The sequence below is a fragment of the Ahaetulla prasina genome, chromosome 5, assembly GCF_028640845.1.
Source record: "Ahaetulla prasina isolate Xishuangbanna chromosome 5, ASM2864084v1, whole genome shotgun sequence".
Lineage (NCBI taxonomy): Eukaryota > Metazoa > Chordata > Lepidosauria > Squamata > Colubridae > Ahaetulla > Ahaetulla prasina.
In genome coordinates, this window is record NC_080543.1 from 46849589 (window position 1) to 46876052 (window position 26464).

General features: G+C 37.3%; 1 protein-coding gene across 3 annotated transcripts in view; it reads left to right on the forward strand.

Annotated features, from left to right (window-relative positions):
• The window catches only part of GBE1 (1,4-alpha-glucan branching enzyme 1), a 131109-nt gene that overhangs the window by 49549 nt on the left and 55096 nt on the right, over positions 1-26464 (forward strand). For all 3 annotated transcript variants that reach the window (XM_058185134.1, XM_058185135.1, XM_058185136.1), the window contains exons 4-7: positions 8362-8487; positions 15122-15257; positions 17815-17905; positions 19711-19920. In XM_058185134.1, coding sequence (XP_058041117.1) covers positions 8362-8487; positions 15122-15257; positions 17815-17905; positions 19711-19920 — 563 coding nt within the window. The remainder of the gene's footprint in view (positions 1-8361; positions 8488-15121; positions 15258-17814; positions 17906-19710; positions 19921-26464) is intronic.

Sequence of the window (26464 nt, forward strand, 5' to 3'; positions counted from 1 at the left end):
GATCACTTCTAACTCCTACATTGTATGATTCTAAAAGTGTAATGGCCATACTGGAAGCAAAAACCATATGCTTTTACCTCATTACATACAGTGCAAGATTTTACCAAATAAGCTCTCTTTATCCCCTAAACAGCAGACTGTGACAGGAAATGTTCCTATTTATGTGCATGGAATTTGTCCATTTCTGTTTTCAGTCTTGTTGAGAAAAAATAGAACTATCCTTTTTCATGGTTTGTCAGTGTGTGAATGTAGGCACAGAAAAAAAGAGGGAAGATAGTTCTGGAATCTTTGAAGGTTTATAGTGATGGTCAGCCTGTTACCTATCCCTTGTCTTTAAAAGCTATTAGAAGCTGAAATTTGTGTCACTGCTAATTATTGCCATGATGATTGATATATCTCATATTAGTCATATGCATTTTGCTTTTCATAGTTTTGAATAGAGTTTTCATCTTGGCTAACATAGCCTAGATGAGACTATAGGATTGGATTTGTGTTTTTAATCGATAGACCAGTAATGATATATAAAGTGACATTTACTGCAGAAGTAAAGTGAGAGAAGATACTGGTTTTTAATCATTCACTAGAATATATTTTATATGCTTTTTTGAAATAGCAAGCTTCCATTTATTTTTATGAATAGAGTTACATCTCCCTCTTTTGGAAAATGAAGGCATGACTTATTTCAAGACTTTGTTACTTGATACAGACAGGTTTCTGTCTGTCTGTCTATCTCTATCTATCTATCTATCTATCTATCTATCTATCTATCTATCTATCTATCTATCTATCTATCTATCTATCTAAGTACAGCTCTCTTTTTTCAGTAACATTTCAAGAACACTAATCAACCAGCACCAAAAACTAACCCTTAGTAAATATATGTTGAATATTAGCAGTAAAGGAATTATATAAACATTTATTATGATTTCAAAAAGATTGCTGCCATTAATGCAATTATCCAGCTTTTTAAATTACTAATATTCAGAATAGGATTCTGTTAACCATGTAGAGTTTGGACAAGATTATACAAGAACTCACATGCAGCTTTAAAAATACAAGTATATATCTTGTTTTCAGTAGGCACCTAGTGAAATCTGTGTATTACTGGAGTAAGATTATTTAACCATATATATGACTTCCGTCAAGAAGGAATGTAGTTCAGTCACAAAGTATGTAGTTATTCAAAGAAATTACTGAAATAATGAAATAATCATGTCTGATAAAAAAGTGTGGCATTCAGATGGTGTGTTGTTGTTCTGTCCCCCCACCTCAGTCCGGGAGACACGTGAACTGACTCAATTAGCCGGCAATTTAGTCCACGGCAGCTATCAGCTCTGGCAGCAAACCAGCAATCGTCTGCCAATGTTTTCTTTATCTTCCTTGGTGCTGGCGTGTCAGAAGCTCATTATCGGAGCAACCAGGAAGTCAGGAATAAACAGCAATCCAAGCCAAATGCTCAGTCAAATAATTCAGCTCAAGTTTTCTCCAGTCAGTTTGCTTTGTCCATCATGAAGTAGTAGAGCAGCCCCTCCTGCTTTTATACCCTATGAGGTGTTGCTCCATGACTCAGCACTTTCTAGGCCTGCTCCACCCCTTCTTCTGTTGTTCTCACCTCTCTTGTCTACAAAACCGGGGATCTAACCAGGACTGATTGTCCACAGCTGGGTCCGGAAGCATTGCCTGGGTGGGGGGAGATACAGGAGACAGAGGCCTCATCACCTCCTCCACCTGGCCTGCCTCTGACTCCTGGAGCTGAGCCAGAGAGGCCAGCCCTGCAGAGGGGAGCCCTGACGGCCCTTCCCCCTCACTCTCTGAGTCACTTTCTGGCAGGGGGCCAGGCCCGGGGGGGGGGAGGCTGGAGCCACAACAGTTGTTATGACATTAGAAAATAGGAGCGCTTACTGCTATCTTTTTTTCTTTGCTTTGGTTTTGTACCATATGGCACAAGAATTTGAGAGGTTGCAAAGGCTGAAAGGTATTTACCACTGAAAGTACAGAATATTTGACCAAGGGTATAATTTTAAGGAATGCCTGAAAATACTAAAATAAATTCAAGTTGGAAACAATGGGAATACAAATATGTTCTCATCCCTTGAAATATCTGTTCACAGTAGAAAGTGTTATCAAAACCACTACTCATTTTTTCTCAGACAGAAAAGAGAGCTTTATAATTAAATAAATACTCAAAGTTCTTCAGACAATAGTTTAGAGGACAAAAAGAAGAAGTTAATCTCTTCTTTTTCTTCTCTTTGGAAATATTTTCTGGATAGTCTGAATATTCTGAAAAAGATAAGTCAGCGGATTTGGCATTCGCTGTTCAACACTGTCAAGTATACAGCCAAGATATTACAGAGGAGTTTGGCCTGGAGAAGTGTGCTACATCACCATTAACTAGGGGAAATATGTGGGATTTTTTTTTCTCTTTCATCTAGATGAGATGGGTAGCACATAAATCTAATAAATAAATAAAATAAAAAGAGTGAAAACTGAAGAAACCAAGATGACCAATAATATCAGGAGTCTAGGTGAAGATGATCACTACAAATACCTAGGCATCCTGCATTCTGACAGTGTAATTAATGCTGACAAGGCAATTAACATCTGGCCAATCCAGTCATTAGATATACCACTGGATTAGTGAACTGGAATAAGCAGAACCAAAAGCCCTGGACTGGAAAACCAGGAAAAAACAATGATAATGACTCATTATCTTCATCCTTGAAATGATATTAACAGACTCTACTTACCAAGATAAAAAGATGGGGATGGAATGTTGCAACTGCACCAGAGAGGTGAAGAAGAAAAAAGGGTATTGGAAGAATATCTGAAGAATACTGAAGAAGATGCACTGAAGCTAGTATTGAAGCCTTATTGAGTACCAGAGAGTCCATACTGCTGTACAAGAAAGGCCAAATGAAGAATAAAACAGATATAGCAAGGCAAAATATTACATGGTCAGTACATTAAACCAAAAAGAAAAAAAAGAAAAGAAAAGCAGGCCAAGCAGATAATAATATGACTTGGCAATGGCTAAGAGTTGAAGAAAGCCGAGGGACTAATTCTGGCTACATACGATGAAGATTTAAGAACAAAGCCAAAATTGAGAAGACAGCAACTGATAGCAAGTGCCACCTCTGCACAGTAACTTAAGACCCAGTGAATCATCTATCTAGCTGATAACAGAATATAAGAAAAAGTACTGGAGAAAATAATAAAATACAATTCCTGCAAATATAAGTAGAATGATTGTGGCAAAAGAAAGCAAAGATAGCACGAAAAGTAATAGGTGCCTTGGGTGCAATGCCGAAACCTCTGGAGCACCACATCAGCATTGACAAATTGTAGAAGGCAGCTTTACTTGAAACATCTTGCAACAATACTTTTAATGCTATCAGACAATAACATCTCCCTATTCCAGGTCATTTGGAAGGATTAGATAGGTGGATAAAAATAACAAATCCATTGTAAACATCTGGCTGACATTGCGATGAATCTTAATAATAATAAAAGTTATGGCCAATGTGGCATAGTTATCTTATTCTGCTGACCATGCACTTAACCGCTTCTTTTCTCCCAATATTCTCACAACTGCCTCTAATTTAAACTAAGAGCAACAGAAATATCACTGCTTGTCCAAGTGTCCAAGAAATAGAAGTTCTTAGTAGCACAATCTTGAGTCACCTATCAGCAGTCTAATTATATACTCAAAGCTGTCAAAATGCTGCTGCTCATTGTTTCTGATTTGTTTCATTGTCAGAACAGTGGACAACAGTCTTTTTGGAGTTCTGAGTGTTTTATGGTCAAAGGATTTGCACAGTGTTATAACAGTTATAGGCAAAATTATGCAAAAAAGGGGAAATGGTTATACGAATCCACCCAATATGTACATATTAATTTAATTTAATATATTAATAATAACATTAATATTAATTTAATATAATTGGATATATTAATATCCAGTTAATATAGTTATTACATACTTATGCTTATATATATGCTTATATATTGTATAGTTATTTCATGCTTAAGACACATATATTTATCTGCGCAGGACTGGACTAGAATTTTTAAATTTTTAAATGTTTAAATTTTAAATCTGGTTTTAAATGGGGTTTTATTATTTATATCTCTATTTTAAATATTCGGCCTATGTAATAAGTTTTTTAAATTAATGTTTTACTCTGTATATATATATATGTTTTTATATGGCTGTAAACCGCCCTGAGTCCCTAGGGAGATAGGGCGGTATAAAAGTGTGAATAATAAATAAATAAATAAAATAAAATGCTTATGCTTATATATACTGTTGTGACAAAATAAATAAATAAAAAATAAAAAACATATATGCCCTATAGGTTTTTCCTTGGGGAAACTTGAAAATTTCATTAATTTTTAAATTATACTATTCAAATTTAATTTTTTCTTAGTTTTTTACATACATTTAAAATTGATTGCCATGTTTGAATAAAAATACTGATTACTCACAGTAATATTGAATATCTCTCTATTTTTCTGTATGATATACAGAAAATATTCTGTTATATACACTCAGGCATGTCTATATATGTGTGTACATGCACAAATATTCAAAAAAGGGAGAAGTGAGATGCACATATTCCTAACAGGTTGATCTGATTCAGGGGTCAGCAACCTGCGGCTCTGGAGCCACATGTGGCTCTTTCATCCCTCTGCTGCAGCTTCCTGTCACCAGTTGGCTCCACAATTGATAGGGCTTTTGGTTAGGACAGGTAGAGGAAAAAAGATGCTGTGCTAGGAGCAGACTTTATGATGGGGGAATCGGACTTGCGGTTGGCTTCAGAATGGAATATGATGGGGGAATCAGGCTTCTGGTTAGGACCTTTGTGGCTCTTTGAGTGTTTAAGGTTGCCGACCCCTGGGCTTTTGTTTGTGTTTGGCGCTTTTCATTTATTTATTCTATTTTCCTTATTTTTTTTTCATTCTATACATCAATATAATACTCTTGGTTCTATGTTTACTTCTATTTGCTTCTTGTTTTGACTACAAGTTAGGGAATGTGAACAGGGGAACAAGTTCATCAGAAAAGTACTTCAGTTCTTTTTTGCTAGATAGGAATCTTCTTTGTTTTGTGTAGCTTTCTTCATCCACATATCCAAATATACATTTTAATAAATATATAACTTGAAAAGAGAAATTGAACAATTTTTCCTGCTATCTGCCCTCCTAGACAGATGGGCCAGCTGCTACTGCCGAAGCATTTTCAAAATGTCTTTAGCAAAAATTCTTGCCAAAGCCTCCTGACTAAATTCAACAGCCAAAATATAACATGGGATACCAAGAAGATGACCTAGCTTATTGGATAGGACTACCTCAGTATCCCTCAGTTTTGCAGTTCTAGAATTTCAACTTCACAATTAGCATTACTATGAATATTGCTTATTTTTGGAAGTTTTAATGGTGCTCATTTCACTGGCTCTGAACATGCGAGGCAGAGCCTGGAATGGTTCTTCTGCTAATGGAAATTGTGTAATAATGGTACCCTATAAGAAAAAATGTGCGTTCATATATTGACAGTTCATTAAAGAATGATAAACATTAATAAATAGACCTGTTTTTTTTAAAAAATGAAGAAATATGCAGTCTATTGTTCCAAAAACCTGCAGGAATTTGTGCTTTATAATTTACTTGTTCTTATGGGTGAAGATTGGCCTAGTAAGCTGATGATATCAAGCTATTCAGGCTAAGATAATCAGTAAGGTTTTGTGAAGAATTCTAATACGATCTTGAAAGTGAGTGAATAAGCCTTGCTATTGCCAATATTTCAATTGCAATATGAATCTCAGTGGTTCTAAAACTCCAGACTTTACATATACATCTGTGAGATCTGAGTTGGAAGAGATTGATCAGAAAAATGATTTTGGAGTCATGATAGAGTCATGGTGAAAATATCAATCAACTGCAACTGCCATAAACAAGCAAATTTGATGCTTGGAATCATTGGGAATTGAAAATAAAGCTATGACTATAGTAATGTCTTTATATAAATGCATTGTAAGACTGCACTTGGAACAATATGAATAGTTTTAGTCATTTGTCAGCAGAGACCTGTTAAAAATGCAACGTGTATACAAATATTATTAGAATATTGTTTAAAAATAAAGCTTGCGCAACTAACTTTTTAGCTTGATGTGAAGGAGAGCATTGAGAAACGTTGTTTATTAGTTGTGGTAATGACCTTCATTTATTATTCAAAAGGAAATTTACATAAATCATCAGTCAGTGGCTAGTACTTTTAGTGGTTTTTGAATGCAAGAAGACATATATTAAATAGCAATTACAATGGAGAAAGCATTATTTATTCATGAAATTTATCTGGTAAAACAATCATAGCCTTTTAAAATAGCAACAGTCCAGTGATATAACCAAAGCATGTCAAAAGAGACTTTTCTTGATGGAATATGTGGAATAAAACTATGCTTAATGGAATAGAACTACTATATTAAGTATCAATGGTTAACAAAGCGCCATCGTGATCTTAAGGACCATGATGATTCATGGAGTTCGGGCAGCCACTGAAAAAACTGCTTCAGATCACTGAGTCTCCTAACATACATTCTATTGTGTTGAATGATCATATTTTAAATGATAATAATATACAAAAATGAGGGAAAGGATTTTTTTTGGAAGTCTTATCACTAATTGTTTCATATATTTGTATGTTGTGCCTGACATATTCTGAGTATGAAGCTATTTGCAAGCAAGTGTTGGCAAATGTGACTGTTAAGTAAATGAGTAAAATACAACTAGACATCAGAGGCTATCAATCATGATAAATACTCTTTGTGTGGAACAGCTTTAATATAAATATGCAAATATTGGAGGCTGGCTATTTACACGGAACCTATAAAAGACACAATTATCTCTATCTCTGCAATTTATAATATTCCATTAAACTAGTATTTCAGTGATACACTAGATTTTACGCAAAGTGTGCTGAATATTCAGAAAAAACATGAAACAGATAAAATACTAAAATCACAAAACTATGGGCAGACACACCTTTTTATCACACCTGCTGAGGTTTTTTTTCTGTTGTAAAACACCCCCCACCCCAATATTTTATATTATTTTTATTAGTATGAGTCAAGCTTGTATTGGATTTTACTATCATAAATAACATTCTTAATAAAAATATATTAAGAAAAAAATTAATAGAAATACAAAAACCAGACAAGTAAATTAGGCATAAATGCTTGAATTGGAAAAAAATGTACAGCTCGTCATTCAACCGCAAACCAGACTCAGTCTTTCTGTCTTAATTCATACAAAAGAATTCTGAACAAAGCTACTCTCCTACTTTCTAATATGACAGCAGTTAAGCTATAAATTATAAATAAATAATTAGAAGGGGGGAATAAAATGTGCAGAAAAAAAGAGAAATAATGAAGAAAAGAAATATATAGGAAGTAAGTAACTTCCTTTATTACAACCATTATAAACATTTTTAATAATTATTAAACTTCTATGTGGTTATAAACAGAGATCTCTTCATCCCATGTCCCATCATTTATCTGTAAGCAAATGCATAGAATATTAACTTTTCAATCCTAGTGTCAGCAAAAAATCCAAAAGCAATTGTCAGAACTTTGCAAAAAAAAAAAAATCCTTTGTTGAAATAAACTAATTATAGTATTTCCTTTTACAGTCTTAATCTTTACTTCAATCAAATATTGTCATAGTTTCTGATTTCTCTTCAATTCTTCTTTATCCCATTTTGTAGATATTTTCAAGGCTGTAACAAGCCTCTTTTTTAGATTCAATTAAAAAACATTTCTAGGTAATTCTTTCGGTTTATCATTTGTGTTTTCTCTTTTCATTTTTAAAATTTAAGCCAGTTTCTTTTGCATCTCCAACAAAACATACTTTATTATAATTCTCTTTTATCTGTATGTAGGCATCCCATGGCTTGCTTTTTTGAAGGAATGTAAAGGGTGAATAAGTAGCCCCTGTATTATTTTCATATTTACAGGTCAGAAAAAATACTGAATCTGTAATATTATCTCCAATGTGTACTTTCAGTGGCAGCTGAGACAGCTAATATTGGGCTATTGTGAAAGTGCAGTTCAAAAGTTATATATAGAAATAAGATTTGAGCTGGAATATCATATCTGAAAATATCAAGCAGAGTTTGTTCCTAATTGTGTGTATGTGGCTTGGTTTAAGTATAGAATAACCTATATCATAAATATTTTCAAACGCTATGGTACTGAGAAAAGGAATACTTTAAATATGGGATTGATGTTTATAATCACAGCTACATCTCATTTATACTTCCAATCCTAATTTAATTTCCATACTTTCTCATTACATTGAATTTTTTAGTTGGTGATAAGAACCAAAACCGGAGAGATCCTTTATCGCATTTCTCCTTGGGCTAGATACGTAGTTCGTGAGGGTACCAATGTGAATTACGATTGGATACACTGGGAGCCATCAACGCCATATAAAGTAAGTTGTTAAATTAACTGTGATCTATTTCTTATAAATTTAAATTTTGATATTTTTATACATGTCAGTGGGCTTTTTTCTTAAAGTTTGTAAACTGTCTTAGAGAGTTACATGGAGAAAGAATTATATTTTTACATATATTGTTTATTAGAAGGGCAAACTATGTGCACTTTCCTATATACAGTATATTATGCATGTGTGTATATACTCATATATATATACAGACACAGAGCAACACACATTTATACTTGCAAATTGTTAATGGTATTTTATATGTGTATCAATCAAAGGTAATCCCTAGTTTATCTTATTTGTGCTGAAAAATTAAGGCTGGCCAGATGAAAGACATTCAGATTGTAGGTTGTTTTCTTTAAAAACCCTAGAAGGAAGTAATGGCAAACTACTTCCATACTGTTGCCAAGATAGCATTTTCAGGAATTAAATTCAGAAAACTTTAACTAGTGTTGAGTTGTTTCAGTATATTGCCTGGTAGAAGGTAGCCACTTAGAAGTGGTAGTGCTGCCTGTATCAAACTGGAAGAAGTGTTTTCATGCCATATTACAAATCTAATACTGTTTGAAAAGTTAACCTGATGAATCCACAGGATGCTGTCACTCCCCCCCCTCATAAATAAAGGCACATAGTATCTCTATAACAGTGCTATATTTTGAGATTCAGTTTCAGTCTTTCCCCCATAGGATGATAGATGTTGTTGAAGTATTTAAGTCAACTGAAGAACCTATTGTGAATATTAAAGTGAGTGAGTTTTATTACTGTGATTATTCTGAAGAATCTAAATTCCCAGTTCATTCAAACAGCTTTAAATATAATTTTATTCATTATTTATATGCAGAGTAAGATAGACTACAAAAAGAAAACACTTTCTTTACAAAATTAAATTTATAACAGTACACAGAGCACCTGTATCTGTTTTTTGTCCTTTCCAAAACCAAATAAAAATTGTCAAATATACTTAAACCTTTCTGTGATTTGCTGCCAGCCTTTAATCTTATAAAGTCTGTGAACTTTCACATTTCAAAAAACATTCCATATTTCAGTAATTCAGCTCTCTATGATAAGCAATACTGATTTATGCAACTTGCATGCAATTACAACTTGTTTAGCAGTCAAGAGACTTGTTATTAATTTTGAATGTTCTTTCTACAGTATTCCTGCTAATAGGCTCAGTAAATTAATCTTTCATTTATTGATAGGAAAGAAAGATGAGAACTGAGGACTGGGATGCAATGGAGTGGAAAGGACAATATAAGACATTCAGTGGATAATGTTTCCAATATAAATAGTACAGGAACTGATAAACTTTAAAATATGCCCTAGTTTTTAAACTGTCTTTCCAGGAACCTAGGATTTTCCTAAAAGCATTATTTGCTGACAAAAATAGTAATGATAAATAATGCCGTTATAATTCTTCTACATAGTAAAAGAGAATTGTATCTATTCTGTATAATGTTCTTCATGTTAATAATGAAACCTAATACCTTGTGAATTTTGAATAGAAGTTTGCTTACAAATTGTTCTGTCAAACAGTTTGGTCAAATTGAGATAGTATGAATTTTCTGACCAGAGGAATTTTAATACATTATTCACAAAGAATGTTCTGACTGTTATGTATTAACAGTTGTGCCTTTAAATATTTGAGCGGGAAATCAGCACGTTGCTGATTGGACGAAGCCTCCAGCAGAACTGTATAAAAGGAGAGGTTTTTCCCCCAGCCTGTTGCTGGGTTCACCATATATTAAAGAGCTGTTGTCACTACCCTGGTCTCCAGCCTCGTTACTTCCCGAATATAACATTGGCGACGAAGGTGGGATCTCGAGGCTAAGGAGAACCAGAACCGAGCTGAAGCACGCTAGTTCCGAACCCAGCAAACTCAGGGCAGAAACGCGGAAATGGCAAACACGCCACCCGCACCGTACAACCCGGGCAAGGAGAAATGGGGAACATATATGACCCGTTTCGAAAGCTTTCTAGAAGCCAACGAACTACAGGGGATCCCTGATAACCGCAAACGGGCTTACTTCCTAAGCCATTGCGGGCCCGAGGTAATCGAGATTGCGGAAGCCCTGGCAGAGCCAACGCCGATACAATCGGTATCGTGGCCGACTCTGCAGACTTTGCTGAAGAACCATTTCGCACCGACGCCGTCCAAATACGTGCAGCGGTTCGAATTCGGAGAACGTAGACAGATGGAGGGCGAGTCCATCGGTGACTACATGGCCGCGTTGAGAAGAGCGTCCAAGGACTGTGGATACCGAGACTTAGACGAAGTGCTACTCGAGCAACTCATCCGAGGGGTCAAGGACATCCGCCTACGGCGACGACTGCTAGCCAGGAGCAACCTGACACTAGCCACCGCTCTGGACGAGGCCAGAGCACACGAAATGTCTACTAAAGCAGCAGAGACTCTGCAAAAGCCTCTTCAATCCAAGGCGAGCGCAAAGCCAACGCCAGTACACCAGGAGGAGATTCAGTCCGAATCCGAAGGTGAGGGCGAGGATGAGGAAGAGGTCTGCCGGACCGAGAAGCGCGACACTGAGGACCGTGACGAGTGCGGAAGCTGCGGAGGGCAGCATCAGCGCCAACGCTGCAGGTTTAAAGACGCAACATGCCGGCGGTGTGGGAAGAAAGGACACTTAGCTCAGGTTTGCAGAGCGGCCCAACCTTCCCGCCGAAAATTCAAATCGGCCAATCAAAACGCGGAACCGGAAAGGCGGCCCGGGATTGGTTCAAACAAGAAAGGCGAAGTCTAACCAAACGACTGTCATTATAGGCCGCGCCTCAACCAAAGTGGAAAAGAAGATTTTTACAAAGCCCAAGATCGAGGGAGTACGGTGCAGGCTTGAAGTAGACACGGGATCAGCGATCACCATCATGTCCTGGGACACCCTGGCGAAGTCACTGCCGTCCGTCGCGAAGCGCCATTTGCAAGCACAGCGGCTACGAGTGCACGACTACCAGGGGAATCGCATCCCTGTTCGAGGGACCACCTCCGTCCGAGTCGAGTACGGCCCTCACAAAAAGACCCTGCCCATCACAATCGTCGAAGGAACTCTGCCCAGTCTGTTGGGACTAGACTGGTTTCGTGCCCTGGGCATGGGAGTGACTGGCATCTACAGAAGTGACTGCAATTTGAAAGACATTCTCTTTAACGAGTTCGAAGATGTCTTCAAGGACTGCCTGGGCAAGTACAAAGGGACCCCTATTTCCTTCAACTTAGACCCCCAGGTAGCCCCCATTAGGCTTAAGGCGAGGAGAGTCCCTTTTGCCCTAAAACCAAAAATTGATAAGGAGCTGGACAAGCTCATAAATCAGGGGGTTTTGGTGCCAGTCGATCACGCAAAGTGGGAGACGCCAATCGTCACCCCAATCAAGTCGGACGGGTCAATTAGAATTTGCGCTGACTACAAGGCGACGCTTAACAAAGCCTTACAGAAAAGCGCGTACCGGTTCCGAGGTGCACCATTTATTGCACTCCTTGGGGCAAGGGCAAGTCTTTGCAAAGTTAGACTTGGCCCAAGCCTACCAACAACTGCCAGTAGACGCCCGCACAGCCGAAGCCCAAACGATTGTGACGCACAGGGGGGCATTCAAGTGCACCCGATTGCAATTTGGGGTTAGTGTGGCACCAGGGCTGTTCCAAAACCTGATGGAACGACTACTGCAAGGGCTCCCAGGGGTAGTTCCTTACTTGATGATGTCCTAATTTCAGGGAAAACATGGAGGAATTGGGGAGCGGTTAAGAAAGGTCTTGAGCATTTTCCGGACAGCGGATTAAAAGTCAAGACAAATAAATGTCAGATAGGGGTCGAATCGGTCGATTTCTTGGGCTACCGGATAGACAAGAAAGGAATTCACCCTACTGAGAGCAAGGTTAAGGCAATTAGGAAGGCTCCAGCGCCCAAAAACAAAGCAGAGCTGCAGGCATTCCTGGGATTGGTTAATTTTTACGCGGTCTTTTAAAGAACAAAGCAACTGCTATGGAACCGCTGCATAGGCTCTTAGGAAAAATACTGTTTGGTCTTGGGAAAGTCAGAAAATAGGGCTTTTGAAGCAGTCAAGAACCTGCTCTCAAGTGATAGCCTGCTCATCCAATATCACGACTCACTACCCCTAGTGCTGGTTTGCGATGCGTCACCTTATGGGGTGGGGGCTGTACTCAGCCATAGACTTCCAAACGGCACAGAAGCCCCTATAGCGTTCTACTCTAGAACGATGTCCTCCCCAGAGAGGAACTACAGCCAATTAGACAAAGAAGCATTAGCCATTGTATCAGGGGTCAAAAAATTCCATGAGTATGTCTTTGGGCGGAATTTTGAAATTGTGACTGACCACAGACCGTTATTGGGACTACTGGCTGGCGACCGGCCAACACCTGTGGCACTGTCGCCACGCTTGACTCGATGGACTATATTTTAGCCGCTTACTCATACAAGCTGCAGCATCGACCGGGAAAGAAGTGGGGCATGCAGACGCTTTGAGCCGATGCCCACTGCCGGGGGCGACCGAAGATCCCACTCCGGGGACACCCATCCTCCTTATTGACTCGTTGGACTCTGGCCCAGTCACATCAAAGGAAGTGGCTCGGGCATCATACCGACATTGTGTTAAGGACTGTACTCGGTTGGGTACAGAGAGGGTGGCCCGCTGCGGCGGGCGAACGGTTCAAAGAATTTGTTAAGAAACGTGATGAGCTCTCGGCTCAAGGGGGGTGCCTGTTATGGGGTGATCGTGTAATAATTCCTGATAAGTTAAGGGCAAGGTATTGGACCTCCTCCACGAGGTCACCCAGGCATCGTGAGGATGAAGGGGTTAGCTAGAAGCTATGTATGGTGGCCACTCATGGACGCAGAGATTGCTGAGAGGGTAGGGAAATGCCAAGCTTGCCAAGAGTCCAGACCGCTACCCCCAACAGCCCCAGTCAGAGAATGGGAAAAGCCCCAAGGGCCTTGGTCAAGAATCCACATTGACTTTGCTGGCCCCTTTCACGGCCAAACATTCCTAGTGGTGGTGGACGCATTTTCCAAATGGTTAGAGATCATACTTATGAAGTCCACCACAGCCGAAACAGTAATCGCAACCCTGCGCCACCTATTCGCAACTCACGGGTTGCCGGACACTCTGGTGTCCGACAATGGGCCCCAATTCACGGCAGCCCAGTTTGAAGAGTACCTGGCAGAGGAAGGCATCCGACATGCCCTCTCTGCACCTTTCCACCCTGCGTCGAATGGCCTTGCAGAGCGTTCCGTCCGGAGCGCTAAGGAGGCATTGTCCAGGCTCAAGCCAGGTGACTGGCAAACAAAAATAGACTTTTTCCTAGCCGTCCAGCATAGAACCCCAAGCACAGCCACTGGGAAAAGCCCAGCCGAATTGCTAATGGGACGAAAACTCCGGTGCCCACTTGACCGTTTGAACCCCCATTACACACCCGAGGGTTACAAGGGGGAGCTAGAAAAAACAAGGGAATTGAGCATAGGCGACCGGGTGTGGGCCCGAAACTATGGGGACGGCCCTAGTTGGCTCGCAGGACAAGTAACAAGAGTAACAGGGCCAAAATCGTATGTGGTAGAGCTACCAGACAACCGAATGTGGCGGCGCCACATAGATCAGTTAAGGAAACGAATAACTGACCAAACCGAACCAACAGAGACAGGTAATGACCAATACCACTTTGAATCCACAGCTGACAATGACCCGGGGGAGGCGCAAGACTTAGCTGAGGTCCCAGAGTTCCAGCGACGCCATCAGGTCCCCGAGGGAAACAGCAAGGAAAATCCCAAAATTAATCCAAAGCCGGATGGCCAAGAAAAAGAGTCGGCCAATAATCCAGAGCCCGACGGCCCAGAGAAAGAGCTGGGAGGAGAAAACAGCCCCTCCGACCAGCTCGAAACACCACCCAGAACTGAACCGCGCAGGTCAGAAAGAACTAGGAGACGCCCAGGTTATTTGCGTGACTACGTCGAAAAATAACATGTAAATAAATATGTAAATAAGACCAAGTGTTTTCTGGGAGGGGAGGAGTGTTATGTATTAACAGTTGTGCCTTTAAATATTTGAGCGGGAAATCAGCACGTTGCTGATTGGACGAAGCCTCCAGCAGAACTGTATAAAAGGAGAGGTTTTTCCCCCAGCCTGTTGCTGGGTTCACCATATATTAAAGAGCTGTTGTCACTACCCTGGTCTCCAGCCTCGTTACTTCCCGAATATAACACTGACCTTAAAAAAAATAGGAATCTAAGTAGCCAATGTATATTTTGCCTTTGCAATATATGCCTGACTGGAGCATCTGCAACGATAGTTTCATCCAGATGATTAAATACCTGCCCCCTTTTAATATGCATTGCAAGCATATAAAAATGGGTAGACTTTTGCTTAACTATACCTACAATTTTGAAACTGGAAACATTTCTTGTGGATGTGCCTGGATTAAATTATGTCCCATGGGAACTTTGGAGAAAGGAGTTTGTGCACATTAAATTGCTCTCAATAATGCTCCATATTTTGTGTTTATATAAAATTTAATGGGCTGGTTTAGATTTTAACATGTCCATTCTTGCCTAAGAAAACTAACAGCTTTCAGATTTTTATTCTTAAACTATTTTTTTTTCTTGTGTAGTGGAAACATCCCATTCCTAAGAAACCCAAAAGTGTAAGAATCTATGAATCACATGTGGGAATTGCTTCCCCTGAAGGGAAAATAGCTTCATATAAAAACTTTACATACAATGTGCTTCCAAAAATCAAAGATCTTGGTAAGTGATATCTGTGACTTCTTTTGAGATAAATGTTAATGACTCCTGTGTTTTTATTAGAAAGTTCATTTCAAAAGTCTCCATATTGATTTTTAATGCATCACCTCAGTGCATTTTCATGTGTGGTACATGTAGGTTTTTTTAGAAAGCTACTAAAGGCAAGATGCTATTGGTAATATATTTTTGTAAAGAGCCACATCCAGAAGTAAATTACTAGTTCAATTTACTAATCAAGTTGCATGTAACTTCCAGCATCTGTGAGTAACCGTGCTGTGAGAAATCCTGTAGCACAGGGGAAGTGCCAGAAGACTGGAGAAGAGCCAACATTGTGATGGTATTTAAAAAAGCAAGGAAAAGAGGACTATTAAACTATTAACCAATCAACTTGATATAAACACCTGGGAACATTCTAGAAAAAATAAGCAGTGGGTTTGTAAGCACTTAAAAGAGTGTTTATCAAAAGCTAGCATAGATCATGCCAGACAATTAGTGAATCCACGGAATGTTTTGAATAGACTTCATAACACATTTGATAAAGTAGATCACAGCCTTCTTTTTGATAAATAGGATTAGTGTGGGATGGATTACCAGATGGATTCACAGTTGACTGAACAACCGTAGGCAACACATAGTCCTTTATCCCCACATGGAGGAAAGTCTAAAGTTTCTTATTTTAGGATTTAGTTCTGGGTTCAGGACTCTTTAATATTTTTATAAATGATCTGGAAAAGGAAATAAAAATGGTATTCATAAAATTTGTTGATGTCACAAAGTTGGGGAAAAGATCACAGAGGTAGTCCCACTGAATTACAGAAAACAGGCTCAAAATTCAAAAGATCTTGATAGATTTGCACATTTGAATTGTTGAACATCAAAGTTAAGAAATGTAAAATTCTCCAATTACTTTATATTTTTAATTTAAAGAAGAGATGGCTAAGACAATGGTTTTCCAAAATATAAAACAATGTCACCAGAAACATGGTGTGGATTTACTCTCCAGAGCATCTGAAGATAAGAAAAAGCCATTGAGTGCAAGCTTAATAAAGACAGATTCAAATAAGGATGAATTTCCAGACTGTGAGTGCTCTTAGGCAATAGAACAGTTCCATCATTGGAAATTTTCAAGAAAAGACTGGGAAAAAAACATACTTCCAGGATCCCTTCTGACTCTGTGACTTTATGATACAAATACAATAATTAGAACTAATATTGAAAATTGATTTGTAATTTTTGATTCTTGATGAGTGTTTAATATTTATTAAAAATTTATACCACTGATCTCCCCTATTATAAAGCAGCCCTTTACAGGTTAGAAAAGACAAATAGAAAAATAATAAAAATATAAAACTATGCAAATAAAAATTTTAAAACATTACCCCCAAAAAATCTAAGAGATGGATGGGACTGGGAAACTGGATGAAAATTGTCCAGACAGGTTGGATCCAATGTTGGTTTCCTGAGGAGGGGGAAGACCAAAGAGGCAGACCAATTTAAAATTTAGCATGTTTCTATTAGAAGCATCAATAACTGATTGAAAAAATGTCTGTAATTTAATACTACAGTTAATTGTGAACATTGATTTTTAGAAGTAAACAGTACAGATAACGTTTTTTTTTTTCACAGAACAATCTTTTAAAATTGCAATTTAAAATCACTTCATCCTGATAACAGGAAATAAATAAATATGACACCACACCATAAATATGACTATAGGTAGTCATATAAAACTAAATTAAGGTTTAAGTGAAATATTTTTAATCAAAGATTTTAATTAATGCTGATACTAAGTGCTAATATATGAAGTAATATAAAATGATTATGTCCACAGAGTTTCAAGTTTGACCTGTAATTTATTCTTTACCAATAATCCTTGCTTGGTTGTTAAAGGGGACATTTATCTGCTTTTATATATGTTGGCTTCATTGCTTTAGTAAAAGTTTTTTTAAAAAAATATGTGTGGTTTCATCATTAAATTATACTTTTCCCTTCAGATTTACTTCATTAAAATCGTATAAAATATTTTGAGTGGGATAAGGGACAAATAGAAACATTTTCTTTTTCTTTGGTACTCTGAACTTTCAATAAATTCCAGATCAAACTTCTGCTTTTTAACGTTGTTTTTTTTTAAAGAGATTCCTTGAGGGAAATAAATTTGGAGGAAAAAAATGTCAATTAGAAATGGAAATGCTTGAATCATTAAGAAAAAAGTACAAAGTTTAATATATGTATAGTCAGTTACTTTTATGAATAACACTGTAAATATCAAAAGTGCAGTTTAAGTTCAGAAAATGCACATTGGGATACTTAATGTTTTAAAATCAACTTACAATTATATTTGCATATTATATATTTCTTAGTAAAAGGCCAATATTTCAACACACTTAAAAGATTGCTTCAAATGTCAGCTTTCCCAGTTTTGATTTAAAAAAATATGCTTCTTTGGGTTTAACTTATGTCTTGATAAATATAGATGATCTTGACCAAAATCAATTTTAATATTGGCTACTGTTTTCTTTAAGAAGCACTGTTGCAATCACTAATTTTCTTCTAAAAACAGGATATAACTGTATTCAGTTGATGGCTGTGATGGAACATGCTTATTATGCAAGTTTTGGTTATCAGATCACAAGTTTTTTTGCAGCATCAAGGTATGCTTTATTATTTTTGTTGTTTTTATTCTTTTTCCCTCTTCATAGGAAAAATCTATCAGAAAGCCCTAAACCAATGATAAAGACAAAATTGACAAACTTGATCAGAGAGGTATATGATGGACTGTGTTCATAACTTCAGCAGTTGTAGCCACCAATGAACTTAGAGTTCAAAATGGAACAATATTTCAGTGACTGTCACCCTTACATATTACAAACAATAGGAATAAGGTTCGATATTGATTCATTGATATCAAAGAGCTTGATAAAAGGGAGCTTCTGTAATTTTCAACTTTCCTTATAAAGCCATTTGATTAATAAATAAATATCACTGTACATAAGAAAGAATCTGAGGAAAGTAGTAGTAAAGCTGAAAGCATTTTAGGGGCTTGAGTTTTTCAATCCTACACCTCAATAATTGTTCATTTCAGTTGAAAGGATGTACAGTATATTCTCCACTCCCAGATTTTAAAATCTCTGTGGATGATAGCAGTGTCCAAATAAAACCTCAAAGTTGGGAATGAGGCAATGTGAGGGAATGTATACTGAATTACTAAATTATTTTAAATAAATGAATATTTTTATTGACCTGTTTTAATTGTTTTGTTTCCTTTGTTGGGAGCAGGGTCAATATAATATAATATACAATAAAACAAGAGATTTTACTCTTAATTCATTATCTATGTAGATTTCTTCAAAAACATGGAATAGTTTGTTTCTCTACTCTGTCAGAAGTCTTATTGTTTTCAGAAATGAAAGATAATTAGGGGAACATGCACAAAATACATTTGTTTTAGATTGATTGAACAAAGCCACTGTAATTTGAAAAAAAATCCTGTATAATGTAGATTTGTTTATAATTATAATTAATTCTAATAATGCTGTAAACTAAATCTGTTTTAGTTTAGAAATATTAAAGATTTTTAAAATAACTATTCAACAAAAAGCATATGAACTTTTACATTAGGTAAATGCAGTTGTTTGCTAACTTACATTGTTAATTGCTTGAGTATCATCGTAGATTCAAAGCTATCTGAAATCTAATGGCTGCCAGCTCTGCATTTATAATCAAGAGTTCTATCATAAGATACTGTATTTGAGATTAGAACAAGCTATCTTTGTAGCTACAGCTTGTCCTTCCAGCCTTTTTTCCCACTGCAATTCCATTTCTATATACATTCAACATACACCGCATATGCTGCTGAAATTAAAGCTGCTAAAAATATACTCTTCTAAAAGTCAGTTTGAATGTGAACTAAGTTATAATTTCCATTTGAAATGACTGAAAAGTGATGCAAATTAAAATTTCACTCTTTCATTTCTATGGTACTTTTTACTTGTGTGAAGTGCTTACAGTCTATATCTCGTATATTCTTCACAGCGTTCATATGAGAGAGATTGAATTTACTTTTTTCCTATGACTTCAGAAAGTATCTAATGATTTGCTTAAGGCCTCCCAGTGAGTTATTTTTTCACCTTCTTTCTTTCACTGAGAGTCAGATCAGTATACCAGCATATAAACAAAGAAAATGTAAATTTTATTGAGTTAATACTCTGTATAGGTTAAACTGTTGTTTGTTTAGCCTGGGATTATATCACATGATTGATGTGCCTTTTATAATCATATTAGTCTTACCACTTGATTTTCTTAAGCTTAAATGGATAAAATATCTTCTATTCCTCCTTAATATGCTGTCATTAAATAATAGTTACAGTTCTAGTGAATCATAATAGTAGTAATCATGCTGAATTTTTTAAAAAATCAATATTGTATACAATTAATTCTAAATGTTTATACATTTTAGTCGATACGGCACTCCAGATGACTTGAAGGAACTGATTGATGTTGCCCACTCAATGGGAATCACAGTTCTATTAGATGTTGTGCACAGTCATGCATCAAAGAATTCCGAAGATGGCCTGAACAGTTTTGATGGTACTGATTCTGCATTTTTCCATTCTGGTCCTAGAGGAACACACATTCTTTGGGATAGCCGACTTTTTGACTATGCAAAGTATGTATAAATAATACGATAATTGCATCTAATTAATTTACATACCCATAATCTATAGGTCATTTGTTTTCATCCAATTACTAATGTATTATTGTGGCTCTTTAAGAGCAGCAACATTAAAATCTTGTGAAAGATGCTGCATAACTTATCCAAGATAATTTATTAGCTGGGCTTTGACAAGTAATTTAGCCAATTCGATTCACTGATGAATATTTGTCTGATTGTGAAAATTAAACTATTAGATAAAACTTTTTATCATATTTTTTGGAATATAAGATGCACTTCCCCCCACAAAAGAGTCTGAAAATTTGGGAAGTCTTATACTCTGAATGTAGCCTTGCCTACCTGCTGGCCGCCACTCTTTGGCTTCCGCGCGCCCTCTTTCTGCCTGCAGAGATTGCCACTGACAATGGCTTGTGTTTTTGGGCTCTGCGCGTCGTGTTTTCAGCCTCCAAATGGTCCTTTTGAGAGCCCTTCAAGGCTGCAGGGATTGCCAAAGCACATTGCCACCAATCACTGCCCCAAAACGCAATGTGTTTGGAGGCTTAAAATGCAATGCATGGTGCCCAAAATGGCTACCTGGAACAGCTGCTGCCTTCTCTTACCCCTTCTGAACTTCACTGGAGCTCCCTCCAACGATCAGTTGTGCTTTTGAAGCTATTTATAAGCCCCACCAGGGGCTCTTGAGTGCACGCTCAAAACCAGCGAACTAAGGCTAGGGCTAAGGATGCTAGCCAGATGAATACCTGATAGGCAGAATTTTTTTTTCCTATTTTCCTCCCCAAGAACTAAAGTGCGTCTTATACTCCAGTGCGTCTTATACTCTGAAAAATACGGTACTTTGCAAAATTACTCTGATAGTTTGACAAACCAATGGAACATATGAACTTCTTTTTCCCAAAAAATCTTATCTGTATCATTGAATAATATTTATGGAAAATTGTTGGAATCAGCTATCAAATAGAATTTTATATGTGTAAATTGGACAAACGAATGCAATATAGAATGGTTTCGTTATTGTTTTAGTTGCCTTTCATAATATTCCACTCCATTTTTCTCCATGCTAGTTTTCTTTCCTTTTCCTTTTGCCCGTTAAGATCGGCCAATTCTTTTTTTTTTTTTGGAGAGGTAGGTAAGTATTTTTCATCTTTCGGTATGGAAAATCATTGCCATTTTTCTTCTTTCATATGTAAGTTAATTCTTTTATATATGTGTGTATATATATATATCTATGTATGTAACCATAAAGCCTCTTTGGTGTAGTGGTTTAAGGCATCAGGTTAGAAACTGGGAGACCATGATTTCTAATTCCACCTTAGGCATGAAGCCAACTGATGCCTTTGGTCAGTCCCTTATACTCAGCCTTAGAATGACAGATTTGCTGGATAAGTAATATTTTAGAAATTTAGATACATATTTCTACTGCTGTGTAAATTATATGCTTATATAAAAGAAGTAAAATAAAAAAATAAATGTAATATTACTTTTATTCCATCATTCCAGTAACAGTAATAATAATATATAATATTTGTGAGTTTATATAAAGAAAGAACAGTATTTCTGGAAATGTAGCATATTAAATTTTCAATATTCCCTCATATCCAAACCCTGAACATAAGGTTTATAATATATGCAAATAAGATATGCTACAGAAGAATAACTTTAATTTTTAATAAACATTCTTGATGGATAAAATTCTTTTTTTTCTCCTTGCTTTTAAGTTTAAATTGGTATGGTATAATAGGAGACTTTAAATCACAGATGCCACTTTAGTTAGAAAATTTTCAAATAACATATAATTTCCCTTGAAGAAGTCTGTTTCCTTTATTATCTACATTCAAACACAGCTGTGTGCAAAATCTTTAAAATGTAACTATGCTGCGGGGGGGGGGGGAGACAAGATTGTATGGTAATTAAGTGATGTACTGGGATATTTATGAAGGACACTAAAAGTAATTGTTAGTTTTCGTGCATTTTTATTGGTATACTTTAAAACTCATTAAATGGTCACTCAAAATATATGAAAGAAAGGAATCTTTTAACAAACCGATCTAGACCAATTTTTAGATGAAGGTAAATACATATGTCCCAGGATAATGTTGCAGGATCCAATCTGAATCAGTCATCATAGCCAAAGTTTTATTTTTCCAAACTTTCAGTTCATGCTGGAGCCATCCTCAGAGAACTTGTCTTTCTCTCTCTCTATTTCCAGGATATGTGCACTGGAATGTTCCATGTGTTGTATTTATATGGTGCCTGATTGTGTATAACTTTTAGTTGTTAGGGTGTTGATGGCTGGCTACGAAGTCATATATTGTTGTTTCCTTTTGCCATTGCACACTCAACTCCTAAGTAGAATAGAATAGAATAGAATTTTTTATTGGCCAAGTGTGATTGGACACATAAGGAATTTGTCTTGGTTCATATGCTCTCAGTGTACATAAAAAAAAAAGATACGTTCTTCAAGGTACAACATTTACAACACAAGTGATGGTCAATATATCAATATAAATCATAAGGATTGCCAGCAACAAGTTATAGTCATACAGTCATAAATGGAAAGAGATTGGTGATGGGAAATATGAGAAGATTAATAGTAGTGCAGATTCAGTAAATAGTTTGACAGTGTTGATGGAATTATTTGTTTAGCAGAGTGATGGCCTTCGGGAAAAAACTGTTCTTGTGTCTAGTTGTTCTGGTGTGCAGTGCTCTATAGCGTCGTTTTGAGGGTAGGAGTTGAAACAGTTTATGTCCTCGATGCGAGGAGTCTGTAAATATTTTCACGGCCCTCTTCTTGATTCGTGCAGTATACAGGTCCTCAATGGAAGGCAGGTTGGTAGCAATTATTTTTTCTGCAGTTCTAACTATCCTCTGAAGTCTGTGTTTTTCTTGTTGGGTTGCAGAACCGAACCAGACAGTTATAGAGGTGCAAATGACAGACTCAATAATTCAATAAGTACCTAGTAGGCTGGCTGTAAATCAGACTGCCAAGGCACCTTTTTCCCAGGCTTCAATCATTTCTCTGGCTATTTTTGTTTGTGCTTGGCCAACAATCATAGTAGCTGCAAAATTGAATACATGTTCTTATTCATTGCAGTGTGAGGCTATCAATGTGTTTGGGTCTCTCCATCTAACCTCTCACTCGTGTTCTTGCAAACTGGTGGATAGCTTCCTCCAGATTTGTCCTACATGGTCATAGGGGCAATCCATACAGGGAAACTTGATAACTTACATTTGAAGTTTCTCTTACCTCTAAACAATATTTGCAGTGCATGATTTGTCCTCATTTGATAGCTTCTGGGCAGTGGGTGATGTCCACTTGCAAAGTTGTCTTATACTGCTTTTGAAATGTTTTTGTTTTTAATATATGAGACATTGTGCCATATAGTTAGTCTTGTACCTTTTTTCTTCCTTTCTTCCTTTCAAAACAACCTCCTCTCCAGTTGTTTTGCATGCTGGATACTACATTGTGTTCTCCACCTGCTATATAGTATTCTGATCCAACTCTTTTCATGAGACAATGAATAGTTACTGTTGAAGCTAAGAGTGCATGGAGGGTTGGTAGCCTTACAATAGACTTTGGTTTCTGGGCTTCCACCTTCTCGTCTGTTGATAAGCACATCTAAAACTGGCAATTGTTTAGTCGTTTCTTCCTCAACTGTGAATTATATATCCAAGAAGATGGAAGGTTTTTTTTAAGTTGCTGAAAATGTGGTGAGAGAAACAGAAGGTAAAATCATTGACTTCTTCAATTTGTTCATAATTTTTTAAACTAAAAAATAGGAAAGCAGAAAAGAAAATCCCAGCATGTATTAATGTTATTATCAGAGAGGAATTTCAAATACAATCCAAATACAAAATTGCAGGTTGGAGAGTGAAATGGTAAATATGAGGTTAGTACTATTTTAGAGATCATTAAGCAACTTTTATTACATTGCATCATTGTTTCAATGTTATTTCCTTACTTAAACCTACAAAATATCTATGGGTGGGCGAAAAGCAGTGGGAGTGAGAGAAACTTCAGATTTCCTGCAGGCTTCCCTAATTGATTTTCCTTATGAGAAGATGGTAGGGAAAATAAGAAATGTTTTCCTTCCTTCCTTCCTTCCTTCCTTCCTTCCTTCCTTCCTCCCTCCCTCCCTCCCTCCCTCCCTCCCTCCTTCCCTCCCTCCCATTCCTACCAGACTGCTCTCTCATTTAATTTGCTTCTGAGAAGTTTATAAGTAGAAGCTGGGCTAATGAGAAAGCCAGATTGTAGTTACAAAGTAAATGGCTACTGCTAAGTGGGGGTGAAAGAGGAAGTTAGAGGGGGTGCAGGTCAAGAATGGTATGTAGGTGTACTGGAGGTGTCATATAGCTATTGAAGAATGTGTGGATGTATGGCAGAAATGCCCCCATGTATCAGGGAGAGTGCATGTGTGAGTAGCATAAGTCAGGAAGAGTATCCAGAAGTGGACAAAAGGTGCTGTCTGGGTCAAGGAAGGCACAGTGGCAGCACAGACCAAGTTTGTATGCGGGTGACATGGATGTTCAAAAAATGCTGCATGAATAAAGTAGGACATGCAGGAGGTTACATGGTACAAAAAGAATGCACAGGGTTGCATGGTATATGAGAGCTGCTGGACCATTTGGGAATGGTGCACAGGAATGGGACACGGGTTGGGAATGGTACCTGGGAATGCTTGAGATTACCTAAGATGTGCTATAGAGGGACATAGTCACTTCCCAGCAGGCAAAGAAGATGGGGTGGGGGAGGGTATGTGGCAGTGGTGAAATCTGAACCGGTTTACTACCCGTTTTCTGGCTGCGCATGCGTGCTGCATGCCAAACGTGCACTGTGTGCACGTATGCACAGTGTGCACCACACACCAAATGTGTAAAATGGTTGAAAAAAGGCTCTGACAATTATAGCTGAGCCACGTGATCATCAGAGCCTTTTTTTTACTTTTAAAAGCATTTTTTTACAACCTATTCAGCCAAATAGGTTGTAAAAATGCTTTTAAAAGTAAAAAAAAAAAGGCTTTGACAATCACAGCTGAGCCGCATGATCATAAGAGCCTTTTTTTAAAACTTTTAATTTTTTTCAACCCTACCATTCGGGCGGAAAAGTTGAGTTAGCTGGAAAGAAGCGGCAAGCAGGCAACTGGGCAATTGGGTGGGCATGGGTGGGGGGGGAAGCAGGGATTTTTGTTACCACCCGCCACTATTGCTACCGGATTGGCTGATTTGGTCCGAACCGGGATCATTTCACCCCTGGTATGTGGGAATATGCAAGAGAAACTACATATGCTAGGGAAGGCATGTAAGAAGGAACATCCACCCTTCTCTGTGGGTGCACAGAAGTCCTGCACAGGTTATGGAAGATATGCCAGGGATTGATGTGAGTCAGGGATGATGCATCTGGTATGCAACATATGATGCAAAAATTGCGGAAGATATGCTGGCAGTAGTGCAGTTTGAGGAAGATTCATGGGAGATAGCATAGATAAGGAAGCATGAGGAGTATGGCATGGACCTGGAAGGGTGCATGGGGAGGGTTCCTTCCTTCATGTTCCTTTCTTCCCTTTCTTGATCATCAGAGATGTAAGTAGCTGCTGCTGAATGGGGAAATAGTGAAGGACTGGCTAAAAAATTGTCATAGAATGTTCACATGGCTACAGTAGCAGCCCAGCAACAGTCATTAGTGCTGAAGGATGCACAACTTCTTCAAAAGAAATTCTTGGGTGCCGTAGGTCTCAGATTTTGGACACATTCTATAAATTAGCCCATTAAGGTTTAAAAATTGTTATCCTAATACACTATTTCTCCCAATGAAAGGTCATGACAACTAACGTAATAGAATATAGCATATTGCCCAATGATTGAGCTTGTAAGCATATTCAATAGGTGTACGAATACAAGCTGGAGACTTGGCTCATGAAATGCTTTATTCCAGGACCAAGAATAAGCAATGTGACAACTCCCACTGATAATTCCTACTGATGCATGTAAGATCAAATGATTTGTGAAAAAGTGCCAGATACTCAGACTTTCAGCAGTCTAGAGATTCAGGTGATCAGATCAATTTCAATTTTATAAAATAGGACAAGTAAGGGAATAATAATGACATAAAGTAAGGGAAATTAGCAACTAAAAATATATGGAATAACTTTATAATCATGGTCGGAATTAGGTGGAAGATGAGCAGTAGCCAAAATTAGGAGTATTTTAAATTGAATCCTATAAAGGTTGGATGTTACCTAAAGAGTTGTACATAATATAACATGGCTAGTGACCTTCATGGCTTCATTGTCTATACTATATATTAATCTCATGGTATGAACACCAAAAGATAGTTTTATTGGTTAGTACAGAAGGCTAAACTATATTACATTTCTTGTTCTGTTCTATGCTGTTTTTTCTTCATCCCTTTTTACAACGTTCACTTTTTGAAGCAAAAAAACCTCCATTTCCTTTCTTGTCTTTAACATTCTATATTGTAAAATTAGAAATATATACATTCTTCCTTAATTAGATTATGATTGAAATGGAAAATATAATGCTA